At 35.7% G+C, this 13214-nt stretch overlaps 1 protein-coding gene across 2 annotated transcripts in view; it reads left to right on the top strand.

Annotated features, from left to right (window-relative positions):
• The first annotated feature begins 6457 nt into the window (after positions 1-6457).
• The window catches only part of LOC126824627 (zinc metalloproteinase-disintegrin-like MTP4), a 30526-nt gene continuing 23769 nt past the window's right edge, over positions 6458-13214 (top strand). For both annotated transcript variants that reach the window (XM_050553894.2, XM_050553893.2), the window contains exon 1: positions 6458-6997. In XM_050553894.2, coding sequence (XP_050409851.2) covers positions 6934-6997 — 64 coding nt within the window. In that variant the 5' untranslated portion in view covers positions 6458-6933. The remainder of the gene's footprint in view (positions 6998-13214) is intronic.

Genomic DNA, 13214 nt, shown 5'->3' with positions numbered 1-13214 from the left:
AAGAACTCTATGAAACTTTTTCGATCTCAAATGATATATGTTACATTAATATTATTTTGGGGTGTTTAGGGACTCTGTATTTCACTCTGGTTGTTGTCAACTTGTTGATCCCGAGTCAGGAATTAAGACAAGGCCCTTTTGTGTCAGTTTTAGGTGCTTCACATAAAAGCTGGATCATTTACCTTTCCAATGACACTTCCTCGACAATTATACGTCTAATATACATAAAATATTTGACTTAGCACGCATGTTTATAAATTTTTTAGTGGTATCGATCCAACAGATGTAGATATAAGATAATTAAAGATTTCGATCGATGTTTAATATGAGGTGATGGGGGGAAAGGACGGACCAGTTGATTTGATCCTTCTAGTGGGGGTCTATTGGAAGTTGCTGGTGCTAACAAATGCTATGAAATTATATTTGATTCAATGCGTATATATAATGCTGTGTGCCAAACATTCCTCTATCTCATACAATATAACAGAAATGAGATGAACGGAAAAAAAATCCCTGTAAAGAGTCATCGGGCGGCAACGGCGCAAAGCATAATTTGGTTGGATTGGAGGGGGGGGGGGGCTTCCCTAGAAAAAAATAGAAATCAGACGGTAACTTGAAAGCGATCAAACGTGGCCTTTTATATGTTTTTTTTGTTTTGTTTTTTTTTTGGTGGGTTATAAATGAAATAATTATTCTCCTTTAGAGTACACGGGGTCGAACGCGAGCGCCAAAATTTGAAAATTTGACTACCACATACGCGTATTCCAATTATCCCAGTCTGTGAGTTCAGGAACTTGAAATTGCTTTAATGTAGCCTTATTCGTTTGGATTTGCAACCGAAATCACATTTTCTGCCCATCTGAATTCCAATCAATCAGACTGTTGCAGCGGCATTCACAGTATACCAGAAATTTAACTTCCCAAAAAACAAAGGATTATAATGCACGAAAAAATGTCTCGAATAAAACCGAATAGACTACTCAAGAGTGACGCTGGTATTAAATGTTTCAAATTTTAATACATATAGTCAATTTAAAGAAATTACGATTCCCGAAAAATTAATGAAATATTTATCGATGCCCGAAATATGTTGCAATAAGCAAAGTGGCTCCAGATAAAATGTTTAAATTTATAGTCAATCCAGTACAAATTCGGGGTATTCAATTAAAAGAAAGTAAAATTGGTGTTTTATTAACACTTAAACGTCATCGATATTCGGGCACTTTATATTGCCGACAAGAAAGCAAAATATGTTTTAAAAAATTCTCACGTTACCCGTCTGCCCGAAAGATGAGGGGCAACTGCCCCCGGCTCGTACGCAAAGTTCTCGAGGGAATTTCTGTTGATGGGAACCGTCCTACCGGTATTGTCCTCAGTTTGTAGTAGTAGTGTACAATGTACTATGAATGACCTTGAGAACATATAATTATCTTTATAAATATTTAAAAGCCGTTATTTAATATGCATATCAACTTTATACATAACGCAATAAAATGAAAAAGAAATTTCGCATTGAGTAGATGTAGATCACAAGTAAGTAGATCACTTTATATTAACATAGCGTTGTCAATAGAAAATATCGTGACCGTCCCCTTTTAGTGTATGACTTTTAGTTACTCATATTCTATTAAAACTCGGTGATTCAATACTGATATACATATTATTCTATACCGTATTGTGTTGGCCAAGAAAATATCCGCGTAATATGACATTGAATGGCGACATTATTCATTCTTTTAAAATGCTTATATAAAGTCATTCGAATTAATAGTCGTTAATTTAAAAATCTAACCATAAACCTATGGTCTGTCTGTAACGTAATTGCGTACAGGTTTTCTGTGCTGGACAAGTATGGGTCCCGTTTTCTGTTTTAAAAAAGATTATAAAATAACTCAAACCATATATAATACACTTTTTGCGGCCAATAATTACTTTTTTAATATCTTAAACACATCTGCAATACTAAGTAGCCTACGAAAGTGGCATTTGGAGTGCGCCCTTACACACTAGTCTAGACATTTTAACCCAATTTCGCACCAGTTGCTGCTATAGAAATGCCGACCACGGTTTATGGTCGGTCTAGACGTATATTATCACTCAAAAAAAGTCCGTCCGAAATCCGTTTTGACTGGAAAATGCCAATTCTTATCCAGTTGATCGAGTTTGGTATCAAAATATATCCTTTCGGGGTCCATTTCCATACACATTTTGGTGATTAGTTACCGTGGAGTCAATATTGGAAAATAATACCAGATAGCGGTCAGTTTTGGCGGGAAAATTCGAAACGTTCCCGTCGCCCGTGTTGCAAATTAATTGATTCTGAATGTTATGGAAATATTAATCCGGCTGTGAAATCTATTCTGGATGTAATCCGTGGAGGCAAGGGTCTGATTAAGCTTGCATTAGGGCCCTTACATCATCAATTAAAAACGGACATATTTTGTACGTACATTGAGTGCGATTGGCTTTTAATATCTCTGGGTTTGGTTGGAACAAGGGAAGGGCAGCAGAAAAGGGGCACAATGTTTTCATTAGGGTGGGCATTTCCTTGTGTCAGTAAGGTAACTATGTCGAAATTCGAGGGCACATTTTCGGATAGGGCAGATATCAAATGGTTCACTGTATAGCTGACAAACAGGCGATACTGTATCCATATGTGTCTCAACATTTGAATCATTTTGTGAAATAAATCCGCAACATAAAATTCGAATTTTCACGCCACAACTGACCGACATCTTGAATAACCCCCAATATTGACTCAGCGGTAACACCTATCACCAAAAATATTTATGGAAATGGATTTAGTTTCCCGAAAAACGTATATTTTGATACCAAACTCGATCATGTTATGATAATTGGGTGGAAAATGGAATTTACAAGCCAAAACCGGCGACCATTTTGGATTTTGGCCAATTTTACCCATTTGCGCACGGATTTCAGATTGGCACTTTTTCTTTCGGTGATAATATACGTCTAGACCGACATTTCTATTGCAGCAACTGTCCGCACTTATGCTATCTTGCCTCAAAGACAAAATATCTGCAACTGTAGTGAGATTATTGTTTTCGTACCAGACCGTAATCGTATCCATTGAAATCGCCAGAAATGTACAAAACTGGATGTAGGGCAGTTATCAAGTACCTGCAACTGAAAGGACTAACCTCAACACAGATACATGCCGACATGGTCTCCCCTTTACAGGATAATGCCCCTTCCTTTTCCACAGTAAAGAAGTGGAATTTAAGCGCGCCAGCGTAATTTTTTGGCGAGATTTGTTTCCAAAAATCAAAAAGGAACTAGCCGGTCGTCATTTTCGTAGTAATGATGACTTCATGTCAGCTGTGAACGACTTTTTTTTAGGGTGACTGGCCAGCAACCAGGCCTTGCAACATCGCTGACAAAAGTGTGTACACCTCGAAGGGGACTTTGTAGAAGAATAAATGGAAACCACTTCGTACTCAGAACTTTTCAGCCAACCCTCATAAGGTGTAGCTATGATTCCGATCAAGTTGACTTCAATCAGTACCACCACATTAACAAATTTACCAAATCGATCAAGTTAATCAGCCGTCTAAACCGTCCCCTGTAAGACTTTCCCTCTCGGTCATTAGAGGGTGGATGCCTAGCCAAAAAAATCTGGGGGGTAAAAACAAAAAAACTAGCTCTGCGAAAATCCCATTGTACCAAGCAACAATCCAGGCATGTTTTTTTGTTTTGTTTTTTTTTAAAAAAAAGTCTCAAAAACTCCACCCTGTAGAGGCTAGCCTTACAATCAATGTTTCGATGACAACAATCGTCTTCCTCAACAATCCCGACAGGAATTGTTAACGGATGGAGGGATCCATACACTGACCGCTAAAGACGTCACGGAATTGAGTGTAGATTATAACGTTTGTTCCACCTATATTTTCATTCGAGTTCCATTTACTTATGTATTTTTTTTCATATCATCCAACATTTTAATTGTAACTGGCACTATTACATTATTTTTATCATTCCCAAAGACTAAATGCTTCGTTGATACAGAGGCGTAAGAGTTCGAAATACAATGCGCCCCGCAATTTTTTGAGAATATGCCCTTATTTTGCCATTGACGATGTGACTGCAACCCTTGGGTTATTTTGTCACTTGTTCTCATACTGAATACCTAAATAATACAAATACGGTTTGTTAACACATTGTTTATGGATTTCTGGGTTTATATCCTAATTTGGGATACCATAGATTTAATGAGCGTACATAATATTATGTAAAGTATGTAATACGTTTCTAATGTAACTCAAACAAAGACGTGATAACAATAGCAGTTTCATCGGACCAGGGTGATTATCTATTTGAAAGCGAGCTAATGGCTTAAGATATAATAAATTCTTGTTAGTGTACAGCAAAAACATGGTCACGGCACACCCGCAATAATTAAAAAAAACTACCCTCTGCTCCCATGTGTTTCACTGGAATGTGTCATCGAGTCATAAATTTGTTGTGACGCTTGTCATTAATCCGACACAAATGGTGATACTATGTTAAAACGAATCTTCGTAGGTTTGTAATGTGTTTGAAAAGATCAATACGTAAAATAATTAAAATTCCACCAGTAAGTTAATACAGAGTGTCTGAGTGTCTGACTCATTCCGTGGGGTTCATCACACTGTTAACTTAAAGTATACAAGTTTCAAAAACTTCAGCAACAATGATGCTATCTACGGGTTTTTCAGATTGGTTTTTTCTTACAATGAACAGATTAAAACGTGCATATTTTTCCCAAAACAATTCGTAAATTATTTCCATATCAATACATCTACAAAGTCAAAAGCTATGAATAGTTGCGCAAATCAGCTTATCTGTGAGAAAATTATATACATGTAGTTAAGAACTGGTTTTGTAAAAGAAGAAAATCATTTTTGAGTCAATAACAGGTTCCAAACAATTATTCATTTTCTTGTTCTTCTTTTTGAGGTGACACTCTTAAGAAACCCTTACGACTCTGGGGTACGATCAATATGAAACTCTCACCATTACACATCGATAAACGGATTTCGATTTTTGATATGACGATACAATTCCTAGATTCTTCTCGGACATGCATTGGTTAGCGTTATATCGTCTTAAGCAAAGATAGTCATCAATTTATTGACTGACAAATTGAGTACATGGAATTCCACTATGTTTAATATGACAAAGACTCAATTACAATCGCCGTACAGGTATACCGGATTAAGCTTGCATGAGGCCCTTGGCTGAAAATGCCACTGGGCCCCTTGCATCAAACAGTGAAAAGGGGCCATAGTCTGGTCACTGTTCGTCACACTAACACAAATCAGTATGGTAGGGTAGATAGATAGATTTATTTGACATAAATATACACATTATAAATAAAATCATAAAATTATATATTTTAGAACTAACTTGGCGACCCCTTTAATATTGGGACCCCGGGATGCAAACCAGTCACTTTTCCCTTAATATCCGGCATTGGACTAGAGAGAGAGAAATGGGGTTTAATGTCCACTCGAAACAAACCAGGTCATTTCGGGACTAACTTATGGTTTAATTTTATTTCAACAAATCGCTTGCGCGTAGAGATCTCTAGCAGTGGGGGGAAACCGAAGTAAACCCACGAGGTTGGACAGGCGACTCTACTCCTTGTCACGTACAAGCGGGGAATCGAAACCATGTCACTTGACTCAATGACAGACCATGTAACGCGCACACGTTAACCATTTGACCATCCCCAGCTTGCTAACTTGGAGTTCCCGTGTTCGTTCCCGGTATTGGCCGAGGAAGTTCATCGGGGTTTTTCGGGGTGGAGCAACGTATAGTCGTTCGGGTGCCGTGTACACATTGGTATGCACGTAAAATACCCCATGACATTTGGAATTCTATATAAGAGCAGGTCGTAGAGCCGCTGTCCGGGCAAAATAACCCTCTAACACATTGTATCGTGTATGCCCGCCGGGACAGGATAGTAGGACGTTCTACCACATATTTAAGTTAGAATGATAATCAAGAGTGCATGGATGAAAGTCGGTCTACCGTTTCAACAGATTATACTAAATTGTGTTCAGTTGTATAGAAAATAGGGTAACGCGCATAATGTCTATGATTTTTAAAATATTGCCAAAAAAATGTAGATCCGTGATGCTGAGTCATATTTATAGGCAGATCAGGTTACTATGGAAACTGATCTGTCCCTATTTTCAATTAAAATTGCGATGTAGACTAGACCCATAAAGTGACAACCAAATATTGACGAAAATGTTGGAATGACTGAACAAAGCTCTTTAGAGGACGGTAAATAAAAGTCAATAATTATGAGATCGTGTTTGACATTTTACTATGTGGTTGAGACTTTGCTTCGTCACTTTCCTCGATTATGAAACTAGAATCACGTGACTATTGTTTACTCAACAACCGTTAATATAGTCAAAACTAACCAGACATTTCCCATAGGTAAACGCATATATACAGGTATATCGCCGGTCTGTGTATATGCAAACAGTTATATGTACTCAATAATCGAGAGTACGACAGGTGCTTGGAAAACTTGCCCGCTATCATAGTATGGAAGATCGGGGCGACTTTGAAAATTTGGTAGTCGGGTTTGATATGACGTACGTGTTAATAATGAAATAGGAAGATCCCGTTTATGCTTGGGTGACCAGGCGTAGCGCTATGAGTGTTCACTAATACTGTGTCATCAGGGACAAACGTTTCAATATAATCTTTCAAGCTGAACGGAGGAATAGCAGCAGTGACGACACAGACTAAAAATATACCTATAACTCACGACAGTTTTTGGTTTTTTTATTGTTTACCAGCTGATAAAAGGAATCGCCGACAAAAATACGATTTAATATAAATCATAACAGGAACCAGTGTACATACAACTTGAACCAAATTATATATTTTACAGACAATTTTTAAACGAAAATAATGAAAAGTGTTATTATTTTATTAACAACGTTATGTGTTTCTACATTAGTTGCCGTTTCACCAGGTATGTTGATTTATGTCATAATATATTATTCAAAATCAATATTAATCTGGTTCATAATAACATAAATAATAAACACGACGTTTAAATCAATGAATCGTGTACACGGGTAACACTTGTATAATTCTTGAGAATTGTATAGTTCCTGACAGACCTACTTTTCCTGGGAATCCATAAATGACAATAGTACCAATACGCTATTATCGAATCAGCATTTCGTTCATTCCATCTATGATGACCGAGATATAGAACATCGTGACGTTATCCATAAAGACCCGGGTTTCACTTAGCCTACAGCTTTATAATGTTTGTAAAGACGATCAATATTATATATCAAATATTAGAAGTATTGGATTTAATTCAGATTCAATGTAATTGTAAGAAGTAAAGAACTGGGGTTTAACGTCTCATCAACACAGTATTCTGTCATTTTGAGACTAACACGCGGTTATTTATTTTTCCTATGTTCACGAAGCAAATTTAATCTTGACTGATCGTTTCGTGATTATTGAAAATCATGGCGTCAAATTAATCCGCCACATGAATAGTTTATAATATGTGTACAAAATCTAATTAGCTGACTCATTAATTATTAAATATATTTCGAGTATTAACTATGGTAAAGATGTTTTATAATTTTGTATAAAGATGTTAATCAACCAAGCATTTAAACCCTTTTTTATATGAACACTATACTCCCTGGGTCAGTCAAACGATATTGAACCTACATTTTTAACAGACCTCAAGGCCATGTCTTTGTTACCTAAAGATGCGGTGTTATAATGTGTCTGTCCTTTTATTACAGACAAGTCAGTATTTCATTCTTTATAAAAAGGTTCAATTCAAAATTACGTCTATTCAACTTGCATCAATTATCCGCCAATGGATATCACTATTGTCAATATCCCGCAATACAGAAAACATCTACCTGTCTAAAGTGCATACAACGTAGGGTAGCCTATATCTTGTATTTGTTAACACAAACTGACCGTGTCAAGTACATGGCCAATCTGTTACTTGTTACACCTTAGAACAATATACGAATACTTACTTGTCTACAAAGTGTAACAATCATTTTCCTTTTGTCTGAGAAAAGCATAAACATTGTTTCCTATACGCGATAGGGGGATTTTTCGCAGACAGTGGATTTTCCGTATATATACTTTTCTTCAAATTCTATCTGATAAGGATTGATTTATGTGCGATAGCGATCTTAGCAGGTTGTTTATCTCACAGGAACGGGTCAAAATTTTCTTAGGAAATTAACATAATATGGCGAGGATTGGCCGACATTTTCTATAAAGCTTATTCGCTTACGGGTCTTTAGTTGTAGGAGGAAACTGGAGGACCCGGAGAAAACCCACGAGGTTGGACGGGTGACCATATTCCTTGTCACGTACAACCGGGGAATCGAAACCACGCTAGTTGATTCAATGACAGACCTTAAACGCGCACGCGCTAAACATTCGGCCATCCAACCGTCCTGTACTCTAGACTAGAATGTCACTTTCGTAAATCTTCAAACCCGGGGTTGACAAGGAAAGTGCGTCTAGTCGTCCGAAAGAGCTAAAAAGCCGGGGTTCTTCTGTGTATACATTGACATGCATGTAAAAGAACATGGACCAGAAGGAGATCGAAGAAAAGTAGCCTGAAAGGCTGCTGTCTGGGCAAAATTCTCCTACCTAGCATCCCGCATGTAAGAGCAGAAATAAAAACAACGATAGCTATAGTTTGTCTCAAAATGATCAATGTGTTTTTTATGACTTTAAACCCATTCCATTCCAGTAACTTTCTCTACAGACATTTATACCTGGCGAGACGCTCAAACAGCAAATATAGCCAATATCTATGCTGTTAACACAAACATTTTAGGGTTCATCTTATTTTTATGTAACTAATTAGTATTAATTTATTAATGTGACATTCGCGTATGTAATTAAGTATATAAAATATAGCCTGTAGCTGATTATTTGTCATAAATCATATAAAATATCATTTATAACAGGTATATCTAGAATATATGTCCGGTTAGCTTTTCTGACTTTTTCACAATAAATCAAATATCTAGTTCTTCGAAAGGAATTATCATAGTTAGACGTCAAATTGAACAAAAAAAGATGTATAATACAAATGATAATATAAATATTACAAATCAATGACATATTACGACACTGAATATAAGATTACATTTTGTATCAGTTCCCGCCAGAACGTTTCCACTTTTTACATTATATTAAAGACGGGTCCCTTATAAAATAAAACCCATTATGTTAACCATTGGTAGAGACGAGTATCGAATACATAGGTAGAAAACATAAAATCACAATTCTGAATAAAAAATGATCGTACGTTTGTGGTAATTATATGTCCTTTGTACTCTCTTACGAGAAACAGGCATATAAATTATAAATTTAAAAATATAAACTTAGTTCAATATACTAGTAAACATGACCGCCATGGATGGTAGTGATTGAAACTATCTATCATTGATCAACATGGATAGGTATTTAACACACGTTGATGACCCTCTATAACTGTGATAATCCATGTTACCTTACAGCTATATTTTTACTATATAGATAACCGTTTACCCCCCGGCACTTCATATCATCATGCAACTCATCATATAATATCCATTTAAAATATTATATGCTTCCATTTAACATATATAAATTTTTGTTTTATATTTTATTTGATGGTTTATTTGTTGGAGGTTTCAAATTCGTATGGGTATTGTGAAATTTTAACGCAAAATTTACTGTTCACGCATAGATAACTTTTAAAAATATCCAACATATAAAATGAAATGAAATGAAATGGGGTTTGACGTCCTACCGTTCACCTCCGAATTGGGCTGATGAAGACGGCATACGCCATACAGTGTGCTATGAGGGAAACTTTGCCCGGACAGCGGGACTACGGTCTACTCTTATATCGAATTCCAACTGTCAAGGGATCTTTTACGTGCACGCTAATGTGTACACGGGACCTCTTTTTTCGTCCCATCCGAACGACTAGACAGCTGTCCTTGTCAGGCCCTCCGTCCTGCATCACTGACAAGGGGGAATCACGCCGGAAAATCTGGATGAACTTTTTCGGCCAATGCAGGGGTCGAATACCCGATCTCCAGGCTGGCGAGCCAGCGTCCTACCCACTTAGCCCCCGTGGCCCTCTATTCAACATAAGACGCACAAACATCTAATACAATAAATAATTGGTCGACTAATGCAAAGCTTTTATATACACCCGGATATATAGTTTGAATTACATATATGATTATTTTATCGGATCATATTTCGAAGATTATACAAATACACTTATTGACAAAATGAGTCGCATACAAGAGTAGATAATTACGCATGTCGTTTCTATGAAATAGCATTATTTAACGTCCGCATTAACTATTCGTATGTTTAAACCCTTGATCCGATATTCTGAAACTTTAGCCACTGATACATGTATCAGTTTAATCTGTGGCTCACCCTTTGTCTTTAATCTGGGTCACTTCACCCTTTAAAGGACCGCGAGACATCCAAGTCACTGATAAGATCATTATTTCTATTTCGGCTAGAGGTAGTGTTTTATATGTTGAATGGACAAAATGACTCCTCATATTTTACTAACTCTTTCCTTGGAATCTGCAGACATTTTATTTATATAAACACCACACATTGTGTATTCCCCGAAATTATAATTTATCATATAGCAATAAAAAGTTATGTGTACCAATAATTAATAGAATCAGGAATAACACCACTGATTAATTAAATTCTAGATATAGAGCACCGTATAACAGAAAAATATTATACATTTATTATACAACTTGTCTTTTTTAAATTAAGCATTTTGAAACTGATATTTTTTTTTAAAATTTAAATATTGGTATATCTTACTGTAGGCCTAAGGGGCAACGTACATGTATGCTTACGTTTACGTTAACAACACCTGATAGGCTTACCACTTGTAACTGGACACATCTGAGAGGGGGGTGTCATGTGGTTGTGTATTTGACTTGACATTTCATGTTAAATCCGGCATTTAATTTTACATTATCTGTATGTCATTGTAATGGACTTATAGGATTATCTGTCCTAATGGTATGTCCGTATACTGATGTATGCTGTGTGGTTTTCTGGGGAGTTGTGCTGTACTACCTATAGTTTACATGTACAGTCTATTTTAAATGTTTTAACCTAAAAGTAGCGACTTGGATAATCCCCTTTCTAAACAAAGATAATAACTTCGTTAAAAACTAACAAGTGATTGCATTGTCACTAAAATAAACAATGGAGGCTTTCTTAAAGGATATTTTCTTTCGAAATCTTCGCCTTCAATATATGTAATAATACATTCCTGATCAATACTACCCCAGATATACAGTATTAAAGGGCTATCCTCTTCCCCAATCTGTAATTATTATATGATATATATATAGGGATATAATAGAGAATCTCTCCACAAGTGTTAATATATTTATGTTGATTATCCAAGTATGATATTTATGCCAATTATCCAAGTATGATATTTATGTCAAGTATAGAAGTAGGATATTTATGTCAATTATACAAGTAGGATATTTATGTCAATTATACAAGTAGGATATTTATGTCAATTATCCAAGTGTAGGATATTTATGTCAATTATCCAAGTAGGATATTTATGTCAATTATCCAAGTGTAGGATATTTATGTCAATTATACAAGTAGGAAACATAAAAGGCGGCAAATGGAATTCCGTGGCAATCAAAAAACTATATTGAAGAAATAAAGCCTATCAGATAACGCAACGATAAGTATTAACTGATTATAGATTACACGACCGGGACTGTATATACAGCGCCGTGGACTCTTACGGCTGGCCATGGAACCATTTATTTGATTTGATATTTTTGTTGTTCGTTGCTTGCAATACTATGTAGTCTGTGTTTTGTCCGCATTTTTGTCTTTTCGGTTTTGTTTGCGTGTAGTGCGGTCCCCATGCATTTACTTAAACTAATAAATAAACTGATAGTTTTCTGTTGATTGTTTTTGTTGGTTCTACCTAAACTTGATCTCCATGTTCTGTTTTTCTCCGGTCGTTAATGACCAAACTATAGTCCACTAAATGGTCAATTACACTATGTAAAGCTGACATTTATTAATGTATATTCCATGACAAATATAAACAAACAACATAGACATTAAATAAATTTAGTTTAAAGGAACACCTTTAGCATTAGTTTTCGATTAAATAATCGAATGATGTCGTATATTTTCGTAATTGCTTTTTGCTACATGCAGCTTTATGTGATTGATTTCTGTTGGCTCGGGGATATTTTTCATGTGAAGAATTCATGGGATAAAACACTTTCGTTTTTGAATCATCAGACCAATGACCGCTGGAAGTGATGACGAATTGTGACTATAGGACCTATTTTGTAACATGTAATTAGATAATGGATGGAGTGGGGCTAAATATTTGACAGAACAAGACACAGTTTTCCGTTTTCCTATGTCATACCTATTATGAACTATTTATAAATTACACCTAAAAACACTTTAACATGTGTGTCTTTGGGTTAGTGGGAAAATAATGTAAAAATCTTGTTTCCGATGACGAGTAAATCGGAACACATGTCTTGGGTTTTTTTTAATTTTTTCATTTTATCCTATTGGTGACGACTCACCAGTTACTTGCTCTTTAATTACTCAACATCGTGGCTAAACGTATCAGTTTTACCAGGTTTGTGCCAAAATGATATATTAAGGTAGTTTCTAGGAATGTGAGTTGTTCGGGTTTAACTGGTTATTTTGGTAAAAGACGTTTACCTGTGTAAAAACACCTGTTCACCTGTCATTTAAAGGTCTAAAGAACTAAATCAGGTTACCTATTAAAGTTCATTACTACTTATATAAGATATTTACTGGATTTGAATACATTTTGAGATGGATAATTTAACATAAAAATGGATAATCGATACTTTGTTATCATTACAACGTCAGTAATGACGACCGAGACTAGCTTAAAATTCAATGGCTAATATCTCGTTTCAGAGTGATTCAATTTGACCGCAATTTGCAGCATATTCTGTTTTCATTGTCTATTTATTAACTATTATAGTGAGAACTGTCAGCTCTCTATCTAATCTTACCTAAAGCCCCTTTAAGCTATACAATTTGACAATGTACATTGGATGGACATCTATTTCGAACACTAACACCGGTGGCATAATTTAGATCCG

Source organism: Patella vulgata, chromosome 6 (assembly GCF_932274485.2).
Source record: "Patella vulgata chromosome 6, xgPatVulg1.2, whole genome shotgun sequence".
NCBI classification, from domain to species: domain Eukaryota; kingdom Metazoa; phylum Mollusca; class Gastropoda; family Patellidae; genus Patella; species Patella vulgata.
The sequence above is the reverse complement of the archived record's forward strand: the minus strand, read 5'-3'. Positions and strand labels throughout refer to the sequence as shown.